This window comes from Bos mutus, chromosome 17, assembly GCF_027580195.1.
Source record: "Bos mutus isolate GX-2022 chromosome 17, NWIPB_WYAK_1.1, whole genome shotgun sequence".
Classification (NCBI taxonomy): Eukaryota; Metazoa; Chordata; class Mammalia; order Artiodactyla; family Bovidae; genus Bos; species Bos mutus.
Genome location: NC_091633.1, coordinates 18,189,757 through 18,214,311, shown reverse-complemented (window position 1 = coordinate 18,214,311; position 24,555 = coordinate 18,189,757). Strand labels below are relative to the sequence as shown.

Here is a 24,555-nt window from a genome sequence, read left to right as displayed (position 1 = left end):
TTCCATGAGGTCTTTCTTGAACTCCCTATTTAAAATTGCTACCCTCACCACTGGCACTCCCCAGCTCCCTTTCTGCCATTTTTTTTGTATTCCTGTGTACTTACTACTTTGTGACATGTGTGCATGAGTGCTAAATTGCTTCAGTCGTATCTGACTCTGTGTGACCCTATGGATTGTAGCCCGCCAGGCTCCTCTGTGCATGGAATTTTCCAGAGAAAAATATTGGAGTGGGTTGCCATGACCTCCTCCAAGGGATCTTCCCGACCCAGGGATTGAACCCATGTCTCTCTTCTGCATTGGCAGGCAGGTTCTTTACCGCCAGCACCACCTGGGAAGCCCACTATGTGATACACCAATTATTTCATTAATACTTGTTTTCTTAGTGTGTACCTCTCTTTACTAGAATCTAAGGTTTGTGAGGTCTAAGATTTTTGTCCAAGTTGTTCACTGGTCCATAGCTCCCAAATCTTTCTTGTGTGGTAGATTACAAAAAAAAAAAAAAAACTCATAAATTATCTGCAGGCCTTCCCTTCAAAAGCTGAAGTCTGTTTCCCCACTTCAAATCTCAGCTGGCCTTGGACTTGCTTTGATATCAGTAGAATGCACTAGAATTGATGTGTGAGTTCCAAGCCTAGGCCTCAAGAGGCCTGTCAGCTTCCACTGTTAAACTAAGAACATTTCCATCAACACGAGAATAAGCATAGCCTGTGTAGACACCTGGAAGATTGGAGACCATGTAGTGTGAGGCCCCAGCCATCCAAACTGTCCCAGTGTCCCAACTGTGAGGCCTCAGATACGAACGTGAGGCCATTCAAAACGATCCAGCCACAGTGAAGCCAGCCCAAACCAGAGGAGCCACTTAACTGAAATGTGAAAAATAACAAACACTTGTTATTTTGAGTCACTGTATTTTTGATGATCATTAAAAACTAATTGATCAGCCTGGCAGACAGTAAGTGCTCAGTAAATATTTATGAAAATAATAAATATTGCTGTTATTAATTCAGTTAAAAAAATAAGTTAAATGCTATTTATAGTGAATCATTTTGATTCTCATTGTAACATTATTATGCTGTAGAAAGTTGTAGCCTACCTGGATTTTATTATATGGGCTCTATGTTCAAACTTAGATTCAGAAAAAAAGAAAAAGATAAAGTCTGACTGTACTTGTTAAAACAGCTTAGCCTTGAAGTCATTTAACCAAGCTCAAGCTATAGCTTCCTCTTCTGAGATTAAGTGCCTACCCCATAGAGATATTGAGAGGATCAGAGATAATGTCTGTGCAATGAATACTGTAGTTGTGGGTACACTGGATGATAGCTATCACTGCTCCACACTCCTCTCATCCTCTCAGGGAAAGAACATACAGATTCAATGCTCAGGTTTTATGTTCAAAGGTCCCATCCAGAAATACCAGCCTTGGTTGAAAAATTCTGAAAGAGAATCATAGATATATGATTGGTAGTGGGCCATTACCATTTTACACACAATTTAAGAAGTTACCCATATTTCAAAAGAATGTGGGAACTCTGCTGCCTGTTTGGAGGGTGTGACGTGTTACATGGTGTCCACTAGGGAGCGATAAACACATTCATTTAGGATTAGTGTTTCTTGTAACCTATGTGCACCTGCTAGATAGTAAATATTACTTTAATTTTATCATTTTAATCTGAACTTAAAAGTGTAAAAGTCTTTAAAAATTTTGATTTTGCACTTAAAATTATTAATGGATTGCTTTATTATTTTTAAGGTATTAAAAAGATTCATAATGTGTGTTTTCAAGAAAGTCGGCCTTTGCAAGTTATTTTTCAAAAGAATATGTGTGCTAATACACTAGTGATTCAGCCAAGGTAATGAGTTCTCTGTTGTTTTTTTCCTGAATATAGTATGGTCACAGAGTAAAGAATTAATGCCCTAGAACTTTTAAATCAAGTACATTTTTTAAAGCTAACATTAGACTTGGAGAAATCACCTTATAGGATCAAGAGGAAACCTGAAGAAAGATAATAGTAGATAATAACTGCCTAATGGTAGAAATAATCATTTATTGGCCAAGAAAGTTCTAGAACTATCCCATCAGTGGCTTGCTACATCAAGTGGTATTAAGAGAAAAATATATTATTTGATAACACTTTGCATTCATATGATGCTTTCTATAAGACACTGTATGTCTCAAAACAGGCAGCATGAGGAAATTGTAACAGATTTTATGTGATTGATTTTATCCCTGTTTGTTGTTTTTTTCCTAGAAAATGAGTGAGATATATTTGTCAGTGAGGGGGAATTCAATTTTTCAATTAAACCGTAGCATTAAACATTAATTATTTTGTAAGCCAAAAGATATTTTACCCTTCAGTTCAGTTCAGTTCAGTTCAGTCACTCAGTCGTGTCCGACTCTTTGTGACCCCATGAACCGCAGAACGCCAGGCCTCCCTGTCCATCACCAACTCCAGGAGTTCACTCAAACTCACATCCATCGAGTCGGTGATGCCATCCATCCATCTCATCTTCTGTCGTCCCCTTCTCCTCCTGCTCCCCATCCCTCCCAGCATCAGAGTCTTTTCCAGTGAGTCAACTCTTCGCATGAGGTGGCCAAAGTACTGGAGTTTCAGCTTTAGCATCATTCCTTCCAAAGAACACCCAGGGCTGATCTCCTTTAGAATGGACTGGTTGGGTGTCCTTGCAGTCCAAGGGACTCTCAAGAGTCTTCTCCAACACCACAGTTCAAAAGCATCACCCTTACTGTTTTTTAAATTACAAAAGAAATACATACTCCTTGCAGTGCATCTAAAATTTATAGAAAAGTGCAAAGATGTAAAATGAAAGTCTTTCTCCTCTACTTACCCCATTTATTGCACTTGGCAGGCGTAACATCTGTTAACAATTTGGTGTATATCTTTTTACATCTTCTATTTATAGTCAGTTTGTCTATAACTTTCCCTCTCCCTGTATCTATGGATACCTTTCTCTCTTTCAAAATTGTATCGCATACTTTGTCATTTAGTTGCTAAGCTGTGTCCAGTTCTTTTGCAACCCCATAGACTGTAGCCCACCACGCTCCTCTGTCCATGGGATTTTCCAGGCAAGAATACTGCGATGGAGTGCCATTTCCTTCTCCAGTGGATCTTGCTGACCCAGGGATTGAACCCACATCTCTTGCACTAATAGGCAGATTCTTTACCACTGAGCCACTTGGGAAGCCGACAACACATATTGAGTCCTGGAAATGAAACTGCTGGGTCAAAGGCTTACACAAATTTTAAATTTGCATACATATGGACTAGCAAATTGCTATCTGAAAAGTTTGTGCCAATTTACATTCCTACCAAAAGTGTAGGAGAATCCTTTCAAGTAAAGGATTATGATTAATCTTCAAAAATTTTACCAACCTGTTTGGTAGAAAATGGCATTTTAGTTGTTCTTTACTATGTCTGTTTTATTACTAGGGAGCTTGAGCATCTTTTTACATTTATTAGAAGTTTGTATTTTTCTTTTTTGAATTGCACATTCATGTTGTCATTTTTTGTATTAGCTTGTTTGATATCTTGTACAAAACCTCTCCCTTAACACTGGAAAAGTTCCCAGATTAATTTGGTAGGTGTTCCTGACATTTTGGCATTGAGAAACACTACTAATCTAAGGTGTAGCATCAGGTTAACACCAACATTACAGAAATTCTAAGAATCTCATTTTTATCTAACCTCACTTCGATTTAAAAAATAAACCAGAACTTTTAACTTTAAAACTTTTTAACTTTAAAAAGATTTTAGATTTTAAAAACTTTTAGAACTTTTTAACTTTAAAAAGAGATAAATAACCTAACTAAAAAAAATGGGCAAAGGATTTGAATGGACATTTTTCCGAAGAATATACGCAAATGGCCAACAAGCACAGGAAAATATGATCAACATCATTAGACCATAGGGAAATGCAAACCATACAGCTTTAAATCTGTGAATTGTGTAGAATATGAATTGTATCTCAATGAAGGTGTTTTTAAAAAGGGAACCCAGGATGAAAGGGCATTTGGGATGTCAGGACAACCTGGACCAGGGATTGAACCCAGGCCCCAGCAGTGAAAGCATGAGTCCTAACCACTGGAACACCCTGGAATTTCCAATGGTGTAGTTTTAAGATATACGAAAAATATAGCACGTCACGTGGAAGAATAGAGATAAGTCTTTTGGGTAGATTTTTCTAAATTCAGGACAGTTCAACTATTTATTTCCAGATTAAAGATTTGAGTTCCATTTCATAAGATAATTTATTTCTGTTCTTCAAATAGTGTAATATTGTTCATTGCATTTTATAGGGTACTTGCTGAGGCAGTTGTTCTTTTTACATCGAGTCAAGAGGAAGTTACTCTTGCTGTTACTCCACTGAAGGTTTGCATTAAGAGTTCTAATGAGGAATCAATGGGTAAGGATTATATCTGTCACTGTGCTTTGATGGAATATTACTTCCTGGCTTTCCTGATTACTCTATGGTTATACAGTAAATATTACTGGCATAATATTTATTCTTTACTAAAAGGCAGTAAAAGTAAAACATAGAAAGATCATCAAAATTTTCAAGAGACCAAAGAATTTTGTCAACCAGTAATTAAAATACTTGGCTGTGAAATTCAAATTGTTTTAAAATTAGAATGGTTACTGAGAAAAATATTTTTTCAGTTAAAATTTTAAGGTCTATTTCTTATCCTTTGTATTTAGCATAAAGGAAGGGAAGAGGCCAGCCATCTAATTGAGATGATATTTGACCACATAAAAAGGAAAATTAAGTTAGAAATGTAAGATATTCCAGATGGCAAATATATAGGGCAGAAAATGTGAATATTTCTTTAGTTCACTCTTCCAAGAGTTATCCAGATGGAATGGAGACACTATGGCATGATTAAATCTGGAGTTTTGCTGTTAAGGAAATTTACTAGGGTATTTTTGGCATAAGCTGTTTGAGATTCTTTGACCTTGGATAATATTTGCGGGATGATAGCAGTAAAGAGTCTGACACGACTGGAGGACTTCACTTTCACTTTTCACTTTCATGCATTGGAGAAGGAAATGGCAACCCACTCCAGTGTTCTTGCCTGGAGAGTCCCAGGGACGGCCTGGTGGGCTCCCATCTATGGGGTTGCACAGAGTGGGACATGACTGAAGCGACTTAGCAGCAGCAGCAGCAGCAAAGAAAGAATATAAAGGTAGAAACATTATTTGAAAGGTGGCGGATTCATGTTGATGTATGGCAAAACCAATACAATGTTGTAAAGTAATTAACCTCCAATTAAAATAAATAAATTTATATTAAAAAAAGTAAAAAAAATAAACACTGAAAAAAAAAGAAAGTGAAAAACCAGTATAACTAGTGCTTAAGGTGGGTCAGGTAACTTTGTAGTGTTTAGTTTTTGCCAGATGCTGTTCTAAATGGTTTACATTTGTGAAGCCATTTGATCTTTGTAACAACTCTGTGATGTAGCTACTATTAGTATCCTCATTTTCCATATGAACAATATGAAGCACAGAGAAACTAAGTGACTTGCTGCTGTCTCACAGTTAATAAGTGGTGGATTATGATCTGAATAGAGGCTGTCAGGTTCCAGGGCTTAGGCTCATTACCACCGTGCTCTTGTTGCTTCTCTCAAGTCTCATCTAGTATTCTTTTTTGGCACTTAGAAGTGCATGATCTGGAAAGTATATGCATGGCTAGTGAGAGGGTCTGTTTTATATTCATAATGTCATCTCTGAATAAAGATGGCCATTTAGTAACCAGGAGATGCTATCCCTTGTGAGCAGCTTTCTAATGAGTAGTTATAGTTATGCTTGACTGGGGACCCAGTTGTTTAATTTTATTATTGCACCTACTCTATTGTCAGCCCTCTGGGAGTGACATGAGCTTTCTTTTCTCAATTTATTTTTTAAAATATTCTTTTTTTGTATTCTTTTCCATCATGGTTTATTATAGGATATTGAATACAGTTACCTGTGCTATACAGTAAAACATGCTTATCCACTTTACATCTAATAGTTTGATTGGCTAATCCCAAACTCCCAATCCAACCCTCCCTTGCCCTCCCCCTCCCCCATGGCAACCACAAGTCGTGATGTGAGCCTTCTTGATTGAGATGAAGGTATTTGTAAGGTATTGTTTGGTCCTTTAAAAATATAAATACTATTTCTCCTTTGTTCTTATGCTTAAATAATTCATGTTCATTGAAGAAAATTAAGAACACACAAACAGCACATAAAGTTACCTGGAATCCTCCTACCTGGAGAAAAGCACTTAATATAGAAAAGCACTTTTCTATATCTTATATCTGAGAACAGGAGATTGGTTTAATTGGTGAAATACAATGAAGCTATTATTAAAAGTAGTCTTGGGAGTTCCCTGGTGGCCTAGCAGGATTCTAGGCCTTTACTGCCATGGGCCTGGGTTTAGTCCCTGGTTGGAGAACTAAGATCCTGCAAGCCATGCTGCACAGCCCCTCCCAAAAAATAGTAGTCTTGTTTGTGTGTATGTATACATTTCTTTCTCTCTGGGTATGTATATCAAAGATGTTATTGAAGTTAATATTGTAGTGGAAAACACAAAACACCAACACACACAAATAATTTGGAAAAGGTACTTATTGACATAAGGGACTGAGCTTCCCTCATAGCTCAGTTGGTAAAGAATCCGCCTGCAATGCAGGAGACTCCAGTTTGATTCCTGAGTTGGGAAGATCCCCTGAAGAAGGGAAAGGCTACCCACTCCAGTATTCTGGCCTGGAGAATTCCATGGACTGTACAGTCTATGGGGTCTCAAAAGAGTTGGACACAACTGAGCAACTTTCAGTTATTGACGTGGAAATATAGCCAGGATATATTATTGAATAGATTATAAAATGGTATGCATAGTATGATTGTATTTTCATTTTTAAAATGCACATGAAATTTTAATAAAAGAGAACAAAATTCACCTGTTATTGTCTGTCTTTTGGATTATAGCCATCCTAGTGACTTCACTTTCACTTTTCACTTTCATGCATTGGAGAAGGAAATGGCAACCCACTCCAGTGTTCTTGCCTGGAGAATCCCAGGGATGGGGGAGCCTGGTGGGCTGCCCTCTGTGGGGTCGCACAGAGTTGGACACGACTGAAGTGACTTAGCAGCAGCAGCAGCAGTGGGTATAAAGTGTTGTCTCATTGTGCTTTTGATTTTCATTCGTCTAGTAACTAATGATTTGAGTATCTTTTTGTGTGTGCTTATTGTTTATTTGTATGTTTTCTTGGAGAAATGTCTGTTCATATCCCTTGTTTATTTTTCACTTGAGTTATTTGTCTTTATTGTTCTGAATACTAGCCCCTTATCATATGTGCCCTGCTGTGCTAAGTCACTTCAGTCAACTCTGTACGACCCAATGGACCATAGCCTGCCAGGCTCCTCTGTCCGTGGGATTCTCCCAGCAAGAATACTGGAGTGGATTGCTATGCCCTCCTCCAGGGGATCTTCCCAAGCTAGGGATTGAACCTGTGTCTCTTACGTCTCCTGCATTGGTGGGCGGGTTCTTTACCACTAGCACCACCTGGGAAGCCCCCCTTATCATACATGTATTATTTCAAATATTTTCTCCCATTCTGTGAAGTTGATTTTTACTTTCCATTTTTTTCTTTTTTGGCCACCCCTCCCAGCTTGTGGGATAGAGAAAGTGGAGGTGGCAGTCTCTTAATGCCTGGGCCCAGACCAGAAACTAGCACTAGATGACTCCATCATATACTATTAGTGAGAGTAGACAGAAAGCCCACTCACCCCAAGGGGAAGGGACACAGGTATAGACCCTACCACTCAATGAAGAAATGTCAAAGAACTTGTGGCTGTTTTTAACCTACAATTTATGGTTATATTTACTTTTCTTTTTTAAAAAATATTTATTTATTTGGCTGCACTGAGTCTTAATTGCAGGATCTTCCGTTTTTGTTGAGCTGTGTGGGATCTTTAGTTGCAGCAGGGAAACTCTCAGTTACGAAATGTGGGATCTAGTTCCCTGACCAGGTATTGAACCCCAGCCCCCTGCATTAGGAGTAAGGAGTCTTAGCCACTGGACCACCAGGGAAGTCCCTGACTATATTTTCTTATTAAAATTTCACAAATACCTACAGAATTGATGTTATTCTTTATTTTCCTATAATATTGAACAGACCTGACCGATTCTGTATACAGTGAGATGTGTGTTGGTCCAGATGAGTTTGACTTCTTTCAAGTTGGAATTGACACTGAAATAACATTTTGCTTCAAAGAACTGAAGGTAAAACCAAAAGTAGTGTCCAGTTAGAATTATCGGTGGCAGTTTTTAATAAAGATTTCACATTTTCCCCCTTCTTTTCTTTTCAGGGAGTGCTGACATTTTCAGAAGCTATACATGCTCCTATAGCCATTCATTTTGACTTTCCTGGGAAGTAGGTCTTTGGGACATTTCTGAGTTTATTTCTTTTTCTTTTGTCGTATACTAATAAATAAAACCCTTTGGGTCACGTTGAAATTAATTCACACCTCAGGAATTCCTTAACTTTACTAGCAACACTTATCAAACTAAAATTTTGAAAGGTGTTGTAACCTAGTGTTCTTTTGATTGGTGACTTGATTTAGAAAAATACATTATTTTGCAGAGCAAAAACATTTATAAACTTGATATACTGAATAAATTGCCTAATTAGAAAATTATATATGCCTTAAACAAGTTAAATCTCTATGAAACTATGGTATGTTATATTTCAGAACTAAAATTTCAAAGAGATTGGGTTAGGATGTGGTAATTTTTAAGGGCTCTTTTAAGTCTAAGGACTATCTCAATTTGTGAAAAAACGATTAAGACTTCTACTTTTACTGTTTCTTTTTACTCCAAAATCAGCTATCATTTTCTAATGTTTTCCCAGTGTCCATCAGAAAATGAGTGTGGTTTTTGCTCTGGTTTTGCCTTTTTTAGACCCATGGCTTTAAGTATTGACGATATGTTATTGGAAGCCAACTTTATTTTGGCTACATTAGCTGATGAGCCAAGTAGAGCGTCTTCTCTACAAACACTGTATCTTTCACAAAAACAAAGAAGGTAAGCCTGTGTTTTTAATGTCTTTATTGGTTTGGATAAAGCTACTGCAATCTTATTCTGCAATAATTCAATGGCATTCATTTAGGAAACAACTGAGAAGGAAAACATTAAAAGATCTGAAATTTTAACTGAATCAGGAAGAGCTCCAGGAAGACCTAACTGTAACATAGAAATATCACCCATCTTTCACAGATACTTGCTTTTTTCTCTTATGATCACAGTTTAACAGAACTGTCTGGTTTATCTTTGTCATTACCTAAAACTCATTTGTGATTTCAGTGGCTGTTTTTTAGGAGTGATATAGTGTTAAGTTTCACAGGAAGGTTTGTATTCATTACCCAGAGCTCTCTTTCTTAGACATATGGACAGGCAGCCATTGTTTTTCTTTCTTTCTTTCTTTTTTTCCCTTTTGTCTCTCTCGTTTTTTTTTTTTTTTTTTTTAAATTTTGGCTGCATTGCATGGCTTGCAGGATCTCAGTTCCCTGTCCAGGGATTGAACCTAGGCCACAGCAGTGAAAGTGTAATGTCCTCACCACTGGACTGCCAGGGAACTCCCCCTTTTGCCTCTTAACTTTTTTTTTTTTTGGTGGAGGCTACTTCATAGTAAAAAATAACAAATTTCTATGGGAAATTAGGAAAATGCAGTAAAGTACAAAGAATAAAATGAAAAACACTCACAATTTTACCACCTAATGGTAGCCACTGTTAATATTTGACACACTGTGTTTTCTTTCAGACTTTTAATTTTGCATATATTTGCATTTTAAAACAAGATTGGCTCATATAGCATAGGTAGTTTTGTATCCTGTTTTTTCCCCACAAAATATTATATTGTGAACATTTTCTAATATTGCTGATAATGACTTAGAAACATGCTTTTTAATGATTCTATACAATTTTATCATACAGATGTATTGTAATTTGACTTTTTTTTTTCCTACCTATGCCCTTCTACTGTGTCATAAGATTGTCTCCTACACACTTGGGTTGCTTTACTGAAAAATTTGAATCTGCAAGAGAATTTCTAAATAATCGTATATGTGAATCTTAACTTTCAAACAATTAGTTTGATGTTTTTTCAATATATTCCCTAAACTGGTGTTATCATTGTCATTTCATGTTGCTCCTTTAGTTATATACAAATATATATTTCAAAGTAAACAGTTCATTCATTTAATCTCTATTATTAATACCTCAGGTCAGAGCCGATACATTCAAATTCAAAGGCTGGTAAAAATGTAACCAGCAAGGTCCCAGAGTATATCTCAAGAAAAGTAGAACCCAAAAGGCTATATTCTAATGAGACTCCCACGAACATTTCTACATTGGAAAATTGTGGCAGCCCTTTAATGAAAAGAGCGAACAAAGACATTACTGAAGTACCCGAAAGCGATGGAAACATGAGTGAAGTACCAGAAAGCAGTGTCAGCGACACGGAAGACGTGCCAGGGTCTCCATGTCTCAGGAAGGTAAAGGAACAACAACACTGAGACATAAGTAAGCCGAGGTCAAGCATCCTTGCTGTCCATCTCCCTTGTCAATCTCCCTGCCTCAGCCCACCCCCAATATCCTGCAAATTAATTTCATTAGTTTTTGATGGGGAGAGCTGAAGCCAGTCTGAGATGGAGAAAAGGCTGATTTATACAATGTCAATACAAAACAAATTGTTCATTGAGTAATTCTAACAAAGTATGTTTAGAGATTTGAGTCACTTGTTTTAAAGAACAAATTATGATTGTTTATAGCATATTATCTTTGCATACAAATATTGATAATATGCTAAAGTCATATACTTTGTTTTCTAAAATAAGTGTCCTAATTTTCTTTTTCAAGTTTGGTCAAGAAACCTCTTATTCATGGTAGCACAGATATAAATTTCATCACAAGAAACATCACAAATTTCTTCGTAGTAGAGTCCCAGTTAATAACATTATTGTAATACCAATATTTTGCTATTATAGATGGATGATAAATTCTACAAAATGCTATAATGTTAAACCTTATGTCATCTATTGAACTGAAGATAAACATAATTTATTAGAAGTATCTTAAATAATGATAGTACACATTTTACATGTTTACATTAATGTTTTATTCAAGCTTGTTTTGCTGTTGTTATTATTGGTTTGGAAATATGAGTTTCTTAGAAATTTGAAAGGAGAAATAATATTGCTAGAAGTTACTACTTACTTCTCACTAGTCCTTTTCAGAATTGATAGTAATTAGCAAAATGGACCAATTTAAGTTGCATTTCCAAAGTGTCATTAGGATGGCAGTCAGTTTTTTACTAAGAGAAAGAGCAGGGAGCTGACACTTGCCATGTTACATACCCCTGTGAATTTTACATTTTGACTTTATTTCATTTTTAAGTCACAATATCCACTGCTACTGGGCTTTCCTGGTGGCTCAGTGGTAAAGAATCTGCCTGCCAGTGTAGGAGATGCAGGTTTGATTCTTGGGTCAGGAAGATCCCCTGGAAAAGGAAATGGCAACCTACTCCAATATTCTTGCCTCAGAAATCCCATGGACAGAGGAACCTGGCCAGCTACAATCCACGGGGTTGCAAAGAGTCAAATACGACTGAGCAACTAAACAATGACAATGCTGTAATAAAGACTTCTAGGGTCGTAAAATTGGACAGTAAACTCCACTTATTATTCAGTTTGATCCCATAAGTGTTTATTGAATACCTGTTATATGCCCAGTACTTATGGCAATTTTCTCTTCTTGTTAATTACTAACTTGGCCATAAAAGAAAACTAAAATGTGTCTTTTCATTATGCAAAAACATTTTCCCCGTCCTGTTTTTTGGTCACACATATTGTGCTTACTTTTATTTTTTTTACAGACAACAACAGGAACACATTTCCCTGCTGCTTCATCTCCCTGAAATTCACTAAGATTGCCAATTTCCTCACTAGGGAAAGTGACATTTAGAGCTGTAAGCTCCACGAGTTTCATTACAGCACTCTTTTCTTTTCTGTCATGTCACTTACATCCTAAATTCTAAAAAGAAAACTCTACTTTGGAAGGGAAGTTTTGCCTTAACTCCTGCAGAAATGAGATTACATTATGGGTAAATGATTTAGACCCTTATCATCTATCTGAACTATGGGGAGCCTTCTGATTGGCCTCCATACCTCCATTCTTCTCCATTCTTGTTTTCCTCCACACTGTACTAAAAGATTCTGTTTGGACCTTACAATGAGGTATAGGGCTCCTGGGTTGGAGCCTCTGCCTTGCCACTTGTGTGACTTGGGCAAGTTACGTATCTTTGCTTCAGTTTTCTTTCTGTTGGTAAAATTAGGATAATAATGATGAATTGTTGTGAAATTGAATTGTTGTGAATTAATTGAGCTAATAGCTGGAGCTGGCAGATGGTCAGTGCTCAGCATCACTCTCCTGCTTTTAAATCTCTTGGATTGTCCACTTTTCCCATGAAATTTCACTTAAACTCCTTGAAGTGGCATTAGGGGACTTTGCCTAGAGTATTTAATATAATCTCATTTCCTCCTCTGAGGTCCAGTTCTAGTCCTTCAGATTAGGTTTTAATGTCTGGTAGATTTAGTATCCCTTTGTAGATTCTGTCAGTTTTTTTCCTGGTTATTCCTGAGTATGTATTTTTTATTTGAACTTTAATATCAATGTATCCAACTCCATAAAAAAATCTATTGGTGTTTTTTTTTAATTAGGATTTCCTTAAATTTCTGTTAACTTGAGGCTGTTAAGTGACATCTTTATGATGTTGAGTCAATCTGTCTGTGAACACAGGCAATGTATTTCCCTTTATTCTGGTCCACTTTTGTGTCTTTCGGCAGTGTTTTAAAATGTTTCTCATACATTTACACATTTATTATTAAGCTTATTCCTAAATAATTAACCTGTTATATTGCTATTGTGGATGGATGTTATGTTTTCTGTTTTCTCACTGCCTTTTATGTATATGAAGGCTATTGTTTTTTGTGTTACTTTTATATCATACTACCCTGCTGACTTATGTTATTTCCATTCCTTTTATCACTGATTCTCTCAGGGTTTTTAGACATACTTACTATATGTCACTTTTTTATATACCAATAGTTTCGTTTCTTCTTTAATGCCTCCAACTGACTTTTGTTCAGTTGCATTAGCACATAACCTCTAGTACCACATTTAGAGTGGAGAGAATGGGCCTGCTTGCTTAGTTCCTGATCTTAATGGAAACATTGTGCATATACTTTTGTGTTCTACTTTTGCTCATATTATTGCACCTACATTTCAGGGTAGTAGTATTCCTCTTTTCACTGTTCAAACTCCTACCCACCTTCAAAGCCCAACTCAAATGATACATCTCCTTCTGAAGTCTTCTCATTCTATTCATTATTACTGTCACATAATAACTTGGTAGATATGCTTGTTACTCCACTAGGTAGATTGTGAGTTCATCAAGGGCAGACCTGAGTCTTATTCATCTCTGTATTCTTAGTGCATAAGCCAGTAGTTGGCAGACCTCCAGACCTGGTTTGGGATAGCCTGAGAAAATTTTAAAAATCCCTCCAATAGTATCACAAAATTCCAAAATGAAACCAATTTTTAAATTCACCTTATTAAAACAATAAATATATGGTAGTATTCTACTTTGGGGAAGGGGGTTTTCAAAATTAAACTATTGTAGAGGAGTATTGGGCTTCTCTCATAGCTCAGCTGGTAAAGAATCTGGCTGCAATGCAGGAGACCCTGGTTTGATCCCTGGGTTGGGAAGATCCTCTGGAGGAGGGCATGGCAACCAATTCAAGTATTCTTGCCCGGAGAAGTCCATGGACAGCAGAGCCTGGCAGGCTACAGTCCATAGGGTTGCAAAGAGTCAAACATGACTGAGTGACTAAGCACAGCACAGAGAAATATTACTGTATTCTAAATAATGACCAATATTTTTTCCATTGTGGATTTTCAATAAGTTTAATCAAGAAGTTATACACACATACACACACACAAGAAGTTATACACAGCTCTCAGGGACACCAAAATGAGGAAAAATATCTAGAATTGTTACCTTTTTTTACTGATGATTGACCTACAACACTATGTAAATTCTATGTGCATAACATAATGATTCAGTATTTCCACACATTACAAAATGATCACAATAACAGAAATTTAGAGTGGTTTTCAAAGACCAAAGTCCCATAAAAGTTATGATAATATTGTTGACTATTTCTTCATGCTGTACGTTTCATCCACATTACTCATTTATGTTGTAACTGGAATTTGTACCTCTTAATCTCCCTCACCTGGTTCACTCATCCCCCTGACACCTCCCCGCTCTGGCAGCCACCTGTTTGTTCTCTGTATCTATGAGTCTGTTTCTGTTTCCTTATGTTTGTTCACTTGTTTTGCTTTTTAGATTCCATATATAAGTGAAATCTTATAGTGTTTGTCTTTCTGTGACTTATTTCCCTTAGTATAACACCTTGTAAGTTCATTGATTTTGTTATAAATGGCAAGACTTTTATTCTTTTTCGTGGCTGAGTAATATTCCTTTGTATATATGCACCGCATCTTCTTTATCCATTCATCTATTGATGGACACAGGTCACTTCTATATCTTGCTATTATAAATAATGCTGCAAAGAATATAGGGGCTCAGATACTTTTTGCGTTAGTGTTTTTATTTTTTTCAGAAAAACAGCAGGAGTGGAATTGCTGGATTGTATGGCAGTTCTATTTTTAAGAAAACATGTATACTGTTAAATTTTTCTATAACAATGCACCTTCTTACTCAATTCATACAGAACTTGGACTCATTCCAAGTTACATAGCTATTCACAGACTTTCTGCATTAGAAGACTATTAGATACTAGGGAAGGGCTTGATCATCCAGCCATGAACGATTTAGAGGCTGAAGAGTAGGGGGGGACAAGAAGGGGTAGCAAATGACATTTGACCTTAAGTCAATGGCAAATTCAGGGCAGCTCTCAAAGACCATAGTAAACTAAGATTTTTAGCTTACCAGTGTATTAGTTTCTTATTGCTGCTATAGCAAATTACCACATGCTCAGTGGCTTAAGACAACACAAATTATCTTTCAGTTCAGAAATCAAAAATGGGTCTCATTGAGCTAAAATCAAAGCATTGGCAATGCTGTGTTCCTTTGTGGAGACTAGGGAAGAATCTGCTTTCTTTCTTTTCCTTTCTTCTTGAGATCATCTGCATTCTTTAATCATGGTTACCCATCAGCTTTAAACCAGCAATGGTTGGTGGAGTCCATTTCACATTTCCTCACTCTGATGCTGATTTCCACATTTAAGGGTCATTGTGATTTCCCATTGGGCCTACCTGGATAGCAGCCTTATTCCACTTGCTCTTTTAATTCCCCTTTGCCTTGTGATATATTCACAGGGTCCTGGGATTAAGACGTGGACATCTTTGGGGGTGAGGGCAGACCTCATTCTGGCTACCACAGGCAATATCACAGCTAATTTGGGGTGTTTCATCTGAAGCCCAGGTTCAGCAACTGCTGTCTGAAGTGCCCCATGTGGAGGGCATCTTCAGTTTCTGATTTGTAAGGATGAGCCAAGAATAGGGATCGTTTGTTTATTCATGCTTGATACCTACCATATGACTCCCACCAGTGTTTGTTGAGGGCCTTGCACCATAGATGTGGGGTATACAATGGTGTGCAAAATAAACAAGAAAGGTTCCTACACTTGATTATAGACTGGGGATGGGGGGGGTGGGGAGGTAGACATTAAATAATCATATGACTAAACATATGATCATTTAAAAAACTAACCTGTGATAAAGGGAAAGTTCAGGGTGCTTTGAGAGGATTTAAAGTGTGAGCTGACCTAATCCAGGAGGTCAGAAAGTCTTTGAAACTGGTGTTTGGAGCTGAGCTGGAAAGGATAAGATAGTAGGGGGAAGCTGAGTGGATGTGGCATGTGCAAAGGCCCCTGTCATGGAGGGAGTGTGGTAGTTTTAAGGACCTGGAGGAAGACCAGTGCGGCCAGAGGGCAGATAGACAGGGGAAACAATGGCACAGGGTGAATGAAACTGGAGCAGTGAGTGAGTTCCAACTCATGTTGAGTGTAAATGGCCTTATCAGGTACTGTGGCATTGAAAGTATTTGAAGGGTTTTAACAGGGAAAGCTGCCCACAGTGCAGTGAAGCAAGACTGGAAACTCAGTTGTGTCTGAAAGATGGTGATTCAGTAGCAAATGGAGAGAAGTAGCCAAAGTAAACAGCTAATTGAAGAAATAAAACAGCAGGACTTTGTGATGGATCGGTCATGGAGCTTAAGGGAAAGGGAGGTATCAAGGTTAGAGAAACAGGTTCAGTGCTAAGATCATGAATTCTATTTTGCATGTAAGTTGCAGAAATCAAGTAGGATATAGGAAGCTCAAATTCTAACTGTGAGACTCCCTGGCATATACACAGTAATTTCTGCCAGCAGTGTGAATGTGAGTTCTAGAGAGAGGGTATGGCAGAGAAGACTGCCACCACTTAGAGCAGTGGCTCTTAACCACAGCCAGGGGACACAGAGTCATCAATGTCTGCAGACACTTCCGGATGTCACAGTTCAGGAAAGCGGGCTGCCACTGGCATCTCGGGTAGAGGCCAGGGGTGCTGCTCCGTGTCCTCCCAGGAGCAGGACAGCCCGCACAGCAAAGAAACTTAAGTCCTCCAATGTCAGCACTGCTAAGGTTGAGAAACCCTGATTCAAAGTGTGGGTAGAAGAGGGTAAACATTCATCTTTGTTTCATTTAAAGATAAATTTAATAATAATAAAAGGCAAGCCAACTGAAAAGAGCAACCAGAAGAACATAGCATGGGGAAGGTATGAGAAGAAAGTGTCAGAGTGAGTATCTAGTGGGGTGGAGACTGAAATGGCCATTAGTTTAGGGAATCTGGCAATTTTTGGTGACCATTATAAGGACAATTTCTGTATGAGGGTCAGGAGCTTTTTTAGATAGGACCTAAGAGTAGAATGAGAAAATAGAGAAAGCACCTGTAGACAGTTCCACAGCAGAGATTAAGTTGGAGGGAGGACGTGGATGAGGCTATATATTTTAATGAGACATCTGATTATTTTAAAATGCTGATATTCCTATCCAGGAGAGGGGAGGCATGGGAGAGGCTGGGAGTCAGAGACAGGGAGGGAAGGACTGACTCTGGTCAGGAGTAGCTTCTGTCACAGCAAGAGGGAAAGGGGAGAGGATGGGTGAAGTGGAGGAAGATAGCCAGCAGTCTCCATCTGTCCCCCACAGCCCTGGTGTTGGTTTCAGTGGCTCGGGCAGGGTAGTCCAAAGCAGATCACTGATCCCAAACTGTGTGCCTCTGGAGTCCAGGGAAGGGTTTTACTTTAGGATGTTTTGGGCCACTCATGAAGGTTCTGGGTATCTCATGAACCATCAGCTAATGTGAGACCACAGTGGCTGAGTTTCTGAAAAGGGGCATTTGATAAGCACTAACTTGCTTTGAATAAACAACAGTTATTCTCCCCCCCACCCCCCACAGTTCTCCTGCATGTTCTTTGGAGCAGCTTCTTCTGACCAACGAGAACCTTTCAGCCTCCCTTTCCAGAGTCTGGCAACAGCAAGTGGCAGTGAAGACGACATGAATAATGGCAGTTTCTCCACATTCTAACAGTGATGGCTGAGCTCACCCGCCCCGTCAATTTACTGGTTCACTTGTACCACAAACACATTTTCACATTTAAATCTGTGAAGATACTGTCTTGGGCTTCCTGGAGAATGGGCTACTGGTTATCTACACATCATCTTGTACAACCACCATATCTAGAAATAACTGCTTGTCAATAAATGTAACTTGCTTTAAATCCATTATGCTATGTGGGAGGCAGAAAAGTTTTTTGTGTAGGGAAAAAGCTCATTAGAATTTTCTTCAGTTCAGGGAATTCCCTGGCAGTCCAGTGGTTAGGACTCTGAGTTTCCATTCAAGGGGCAAGCGTTTGATCTGATTAGATCACAGATTCCGTTTCTGGGACCTAAGATTCAACAAGCTGCATGGCGTGGCCAAAAAAAAAAAAAAAAAAAAAAGAATTCTTCAATGTATTGTTTATTTACAATAGTTTTTAGCATTTTCTTTGCAGTTTTATAGTTATTTAAACTTCCTGTAGCAGCCATTTCGAGTGCATCAGAATGGCTTGTAAAGTTCAGGTATCTTTTGTATTTGATTGCAAGTATTTGAGTTTTGATGCTTTCTGACAGATGAAAACGTCCTGCAGTCTTTTCTCATGTAAGATCATAACTTTGACACAGCAGGGGAAGAAGAGTGAGGTGAATGGAGAAAGCAGCATCAACATGTAGCACCATCAGGTGTAAGATGGATCGCTGATGAGACGTTGCTGTACAGTAAGCACAGGAGCCCAGTCTTGCACTCTGTGATGGCCTGGAGGGACTGGATGAGGGAGCCCCAGAGGGAGGGGATGTATGATTATGGCTGATTCACATTGTTTTATGGCAGAAACCAACCCAACATTACAAAAATTAAAATAAATAAAAGGCAAAAAACCCAACTTTTTCTCCATTGCTTATATTAAGAATTTAAGTTAAATAATGTGACTTAAAAATTTTGCAGTGTGATGCAGAAAAGAATGGAAGGGATGCCAAAAAATTATTTCTGTATTAGCTGACATAGAACAGCACATAGAACTCTCCACTGCCAAGAGAGCCTGGGTCTGGAGTGGAATGAGGGGGAAGATTAATGTCTCTGTTCTTTGCCTCTTTAAGAATTAGCTTCTTACCTGCACAAGCTAAACAATCTGACACAATAACATTGTTATGTAACATCTTATGATGCATGCCTCTCCCTCCCCTAAACCTGTTTCTAGTCAGTTATAACCTGACAAACGACTTCTGTAACACCTTATTGTTAAGTCTGTGAAACCATCAAATCACAAGGAAATATTAACTGGCAAGCAATTGTGCTTTAGATTTTGTGAGGATTAACTAAACAAAGGTGGCTGAGTGGATTAGTAAACTTTAGAACTGTGAACAGAGTTCTGACTAAAACCAGAATGGGTCTAGCTTGGTGATGAGTCAGAACTACCCACAATAACCTAATAAAAACTCAAGTTCATCCCGAAATGTTCCTCAGTGAATGAAAATGGGCTTTCACCAAGCTTTTTGTGGAAATCAGCAATGCCCACATAATTCCACACTGTAGGCTAAAGATTTATGTATCTTTTGTTTACACTGATGATTAGCAATGAATTACACATATTCCTAACAAATGCATATGACTACCCAGAGGATATTATATCCAAGAATAAGTGTATGTCTCCTCACTGAGGATGAAGTTTCTGATTCACTCACTGAAATGGGCCAGGGTGGTTTAGCCTGTGAAGGCACCATCATCAGTGATCACCTAGATTCAGCACTGGTCTGTAAGATAGTTACACTGTCAAGTTGTATATAGTTTGGATTTTAGAATTTGGATACAGAATGCTAAATTTAAATGACACCAGATTTGTGTGTGACCTCACATATCATTTAAAAGATGCTAAAATTTCCCCAGCTGGGAGAACAGCTACAGCCATGAAATTAAAAGACGCTTACTCCTTGGAAGGAAAGTTATGACCAACCTAGATAGCACATTCAAAAGCAGAGACATTACTTTGCCAACAAAGGTCCGTCTAGTCAAGGCTATGGTTTTTCCAGTGGTCATGTATGGATGTGAGACTTGGACTGTGAAGAAAGCTGAGCGCCAAAGAATTGATGCTTTTGAACTGTGGTGTTGGAGAAGACTCTTTAGAGTCCCTTGGACTACAAGGAGATCCAACCAGTCCATTCAGAAGGAGATCAGCCCTGGGATTTCTTTGGAAGGAATGATGCTGAAGCTGAAACTCCAGTACTTCGGCCACCTCATGCGAAGAGTTGACTCACTGGAAAAGACTCTGATGCTGGGAGGGATTGGGGGCAGGAGAAGAAGGGGGCGACAGAGGATGAGATGGCTGGATGGCATCACTGACTCGATGGACATGAGTCGGAGTGAACTCCGAGAGTTGGTGACGGACAGGGAGGCCTGGCGTGCTGCAGTTCATGGGGTCACAAAGAGTCGGACATGATTGAGTGACTGAACTGAAACTGATGTAGTAAATCAGCTGGAGAAAAGAGCTTTAGCGATAAACTAGTGAAAGACAGAAATGATAGCCACAAAGTATGGAGTCACTGCTAGACTGAGACGCTTAGAAATGAGGACTTGATAGAGACCAAAAAACTCAATGTCAAGGACAGTGTCTTGTTACTACTCAAATTAAATGGAGTACACAGATTAGTATAAATACTATATTTATTAAATATTTTTACAGTTTATTTAAATGTATTTACAGAACTATTCCTGCATAAGTTATACTTCAGACATCCAATTCAGGTCATTGCCTCTTGGGTAATAAGACAAATAATGATAGTCTCAACAGAAAAAAGCAGCTTATTAGCATACACAAATTCAAACTTGCTTCATTGTTTAGCCATCTTTGCCATAAACTACCTGCTTACAGTTAAAATTTTGACATGGACAACTGCTGATTTTTAACTAAGAAGACCAATTTTGCAAATAATTTTTTTTTTTAACAAGTGGAATCCAAATGTTTTCTGTTCCAAATGTTGTTTTATAAGCAGATTTTGGGTTTTTTGCTATTGCAAAATTTGTTAAATGCACAAATGTGATAGTTTCCAGGAAAATTGGATGCTGTAGCTTCTACCAAAGATAGCTGGTATAAGGTGACAAGGAACCATGAACTTAATCAAAAGTACAAACATTTACAGTTCTAGCCAATCTTGTTTACAACCTCCAAAATGCTCAAAACTGACTCAGTGAATTCCCACAATTCCTGCCTTGTTACTTGATGTGGTACGTTGGTGGTACTGAAGGTGGTACTGAAGGCCACTGTTCTACCCAGAACAAATGCAACTGATGGGGTAAGATACCTGCCCACCATGCAAAGCTTGAAGTCTATTTTCTAAATCTAGTCACAGCCCAACCCTCAGACATGCACAACTGGAATGGATTCTTTTGTGATTTAGTACCCATCAACCATGTCAAGCCAGTACAGTAATTCAGGACAAAGAACTTGTTCTCCCAACCTCATTTCTTCTTTCAGTTTTAAGAGTCTATGGACTCTACTGCATATCCATTTGGTAATTTTTTTTTTTTTTTTGTGCGCAGGCAGCCTAAGTTCACAGGAAGAAATAAGGTTCTGATATGTTTAGAGTGCACACTTTAAAACAGAACAAAATAAAAATTTCAAGCATGTGATAAAAATATTGACTTTTATAATACAGTATTGCTTTATAAATATAGATGGAAAAGCTATAAACTTTACTGGTCTTTGGTGCATCCAGAGAGGGATAAATAATTTGCCATTTGTAAATTAGAAATCCAAATTCTCTTTTGTTATAAAAGTCCACTACACGAGGCAAATGTGTGTGTTTATACTGCTTGATTTAAAGTACAATTAACACATCAAGTTTAGAATTAGACCCACCAAGTGGTACATGTCAGGCACACCCCACAGACTTGGGTCCTGTGGCCTGGAAAATTCCAGTATGGGTACCTACACAGCCTCTGACCATTGAGAGTAGGAGAGTTGTTAAACAGCACTCCAATAGACCCCCAAAGTCATAAAATTAAGTGCATAACACAAAAAGGGCAGGGGGGAAAAACAGAAAATATTTTGTGTCCCTAATCTACAGGCCAGGTCCAAAGTCAATTCCCCTGTGAAACTCAATTCTTGTCCCACTGTTTTCAACATCACTGAAACACGTCGTCAATTTCTAACGATCATTTCTCAAAAAATACTAAGTTGATTAAATGAGTTGTGTAAAATACCATCAATCTACCTTTATGAAGACAGTGTTTGATGAGTTTAGATGAGTGCAGAGAAAAGCCAGTGACTTGACCAGCACTGCTCTTACCAGGAATTAAATGTATGCAATGGAAAATTAATACAAAATATACCTGGATCATAAGGCTCCATGCCTCTGACCAGAAATAATTAAAAACCCAACAAAAGAAGTTGTCAACTTCTGAACAACAACTGAAGTTGTCAGTCCAAGTGTAAATGTATTCCTTCCAACAAAACCTTTCTGGATGCAACTTTCCTCACTTTTTAAATACAGAAAGACTGCAAATAGTTTGTGCAAAATAAATACCCTGCCACTTGCCACTCACTCGTCTGTGTATTATCACAGCACGATGGGTTCTCATTATTTGAACAGTCTCTCTCCACTCCCTACCCCACCCCCCCGATCTCCTTTACCAAATTGTGTTTTGTCAAGTTAGGGTAGTTAAGGCATTCTGACAAGTAATTAAAGGTGATTCAAAATAGGTATCTAAACATTATGCCAATTTAGGAATAGTAGATAAATTACTGAACGGCTTACAAATGAATAACTCATTCTTATTATAAATGAAATGCCTGTTACAAGCATGATGCATTGAAATATAGTAATGACATGTACATGGTACATGTTAAACAATTTTAAATAAAACAAGCTTGACAGTTACTCAAATATACAGTACAAATTCACAAAACAAAATCTTTTTAAAACAAGTTGAGGTAACCTCAAACATAAGTTTTAATGCAATAAACCAGGGAGTAAGTATCTCCTTTAGAGAAAGACACTTTCTATGTTCTCCTCAAGTAGATTCTCATCAGGTTTAATTGCATTCTTATCTATACACCAATGTTACCTGACTTATATATAAAACATGGCTTTAATTTAAGGATTTCTAAGTATATATATTTTTCTACCACCAAGTTAATGAAGGAAAAAACTGACCCCAAAATATATATCTTTACAGCAGTCGACTTGTACACAAACCTTAAAAATAACTTTGAGCTTGCAGATAATGGAAAAACTGAACATGGGGTAATTTTATAGGAAAACTATACACTGCAAGATGGCTATTTGGAAACTGTAAACATTAAGCTTGATTTGGAAACCCCTAAATTTCTGTGGAGGGCAAATGCAAATGTCAGGTCATCACTAGACATCTTCCTCGTGGACTCTTGTGCCACTCCCATGGTGCTCTTTCACATGGACTCCCTGGATTTGGTACACGCTCTACAGAAAGCAAGGCTACTAACAACAGGTCTAAGACACGAGGGGTAGCATGACCTGATAGGCCAACAAAATTCAAAGTTAGAGCTGTCCATTCTCAACCCTTCAGGCCTGTGGGCCTAGAGCTCTCACATGGGGGAATCATACCAGACAGCTGGGAGGAATTTCAGCTGCAACATTAAATACCTAGGCCTTGAGGAATTTTATAACCTTGAATAATATTCCATTAAAAAATTCTGGTAAGGAGTCTCCCCAACCCCTCCTGCAGATAAGCCACCAGCCTGTGATATGCACTAAAATGCTGAAACTTTCATCACAGGAGCACAATTAAGCATCTTTTAAAAACCATGAAACATTTGCATCCATAGAACTAAACTGAATTTCTTTCCAACCTGCAAAAAAAAAAAAAAAAAAAAAAAGCTCCCAGGATCAAGATTTTATAATCCAGAGCAATGTTTTAGAGCAAAATTATAAGCCCCTGAAAAATAGGAGTTTATAATGAAAACGTAAAGCCACACTCGATCATAACACAGACTGTATAGTACACGTGTAACGCATCGTTTGATGAGTATGTTTCTAGTAGATGTATCATAACATACAATTTGTGTCAGACTTTTAAAATCCCTTTTACACACTGTAATTCTGAATTCACTTTACCAATATTACTCATTTTCAATACTTCAACCGTTTTCAAAAAGTAATAGTCATTTTGGCTTTGAAAACATCCATCCCATCATGGAAAGGACAATGTGAAGGCCAATCTTCAGATCTTGATTTTCTTCAAATGTTGCTGGCAGATATGAGCAGTAGAATGACAGTAGTGGTTCTCAACAAGGATCTCAAAGAGACAGGCAAAAAAGGTTTACATCACTGGCCATTGAGATCAGTGGCAAAGAGACGTGGTCCTGCCAGCAGGATCAGCACACACGGCAGGGCAGAATCTGGGATGATGAAGGGGAGGCGGGAGCCGACACCTAGGCGAGTCAGTCTGTATACTCAGCCACTATCGAGAGAAGGACGGTGATGTCATCTGGCTTTCCACCTACAATGAAAATGAAAATGTATTCATACATTCTAAAAGGAAAAATCAAGAAAAAATATAAGCCTAAATAAGTAAGTACTAGGAAAAAAATAGGTTTGTCAATATACTCTAGTAGAAAAAAAGGGGAAAAAATCGATAAAATAGTTAAAACACACCAAGAAATTACATCTAATTTAATTGAACCTTTAAAAAAAAATCCTCTCTGCTCCTTTACAATAGGAGCTTTGTTAAAATGGCCACCACCACATGCTCTGTATAGCAATCACAATAAAGACAAAATGTTACTAAGATTTATTCTGCCTGACAGGAAAGTTCTATGTTCCACCCCCTGTAATCCTAATTTGGACAAACATATCCAATGTTTTGAAA

The 24,555-nt window shown here is 37.9% G+C and overlaps 2 protein-coding genes across 3 annotated transcripts in view; one reads left to right on the top strand and one right to left on the bottom strand.

The window, feature by feature from the left end:
- Positions 1-18,495, top strand: part of RAD9B (RAD9 checkpoint clamp component B) — a 28,499-nt gene extending 10,004 nt beyond the window's left edge. For both annotated transcript variants that reach the window (XM_014479944.2, XM_005901218.3), the window contains exons 5-11: positions 1,751-1,850; positions 4,313-4,419; positions 8,171-8,277; positions 8,364-8,428; positions 8,956-9,078; positions 10,277-10,547; positions 17,575-18,495. In XM_014479944.2, coding sequence (XP_014335430.2) covers positions 1,751-1,850; positions 4,313-4,419; positions 8,171-8,277; positions 8,364-8,428; positions 8,956-9,078; positions 10,277-10,547; positions 17,575-17,703 — 902 coding nt within the window. In that variant the 3' untranslated portion in view covers positions 17,704-18,495. The remainder of the gene's footprint in view (positions 1-1,750; positions 1,851-4,312; positions 4,420-8,170; positions 8,278-8,363; positions 8,429-8,955; positions 9,079-10,276; positions 10,548-17,574) is intronic.
- Positions 18,496-20,352: 1,857 nt separating this feature from the next.
- Positions 20,353-24,555, bottom strand: part of PPTC7 (protein phosphatase targeting COQ7) — a 45,276-nt gene continuing 41,073 nt past the window's right edge. The window contains exon 6 of the mRNA XM_070386183.1: positions 20,353-24,186. Coding sequence (XP_070242284.1) covers positions 24,128-24,186 — 59 coding nt within the window. The 3' untranslated portion in view covers positions 20,353-24,127. The remainder of the gene's footprint in view (positions 24,187-24,555) is intronic.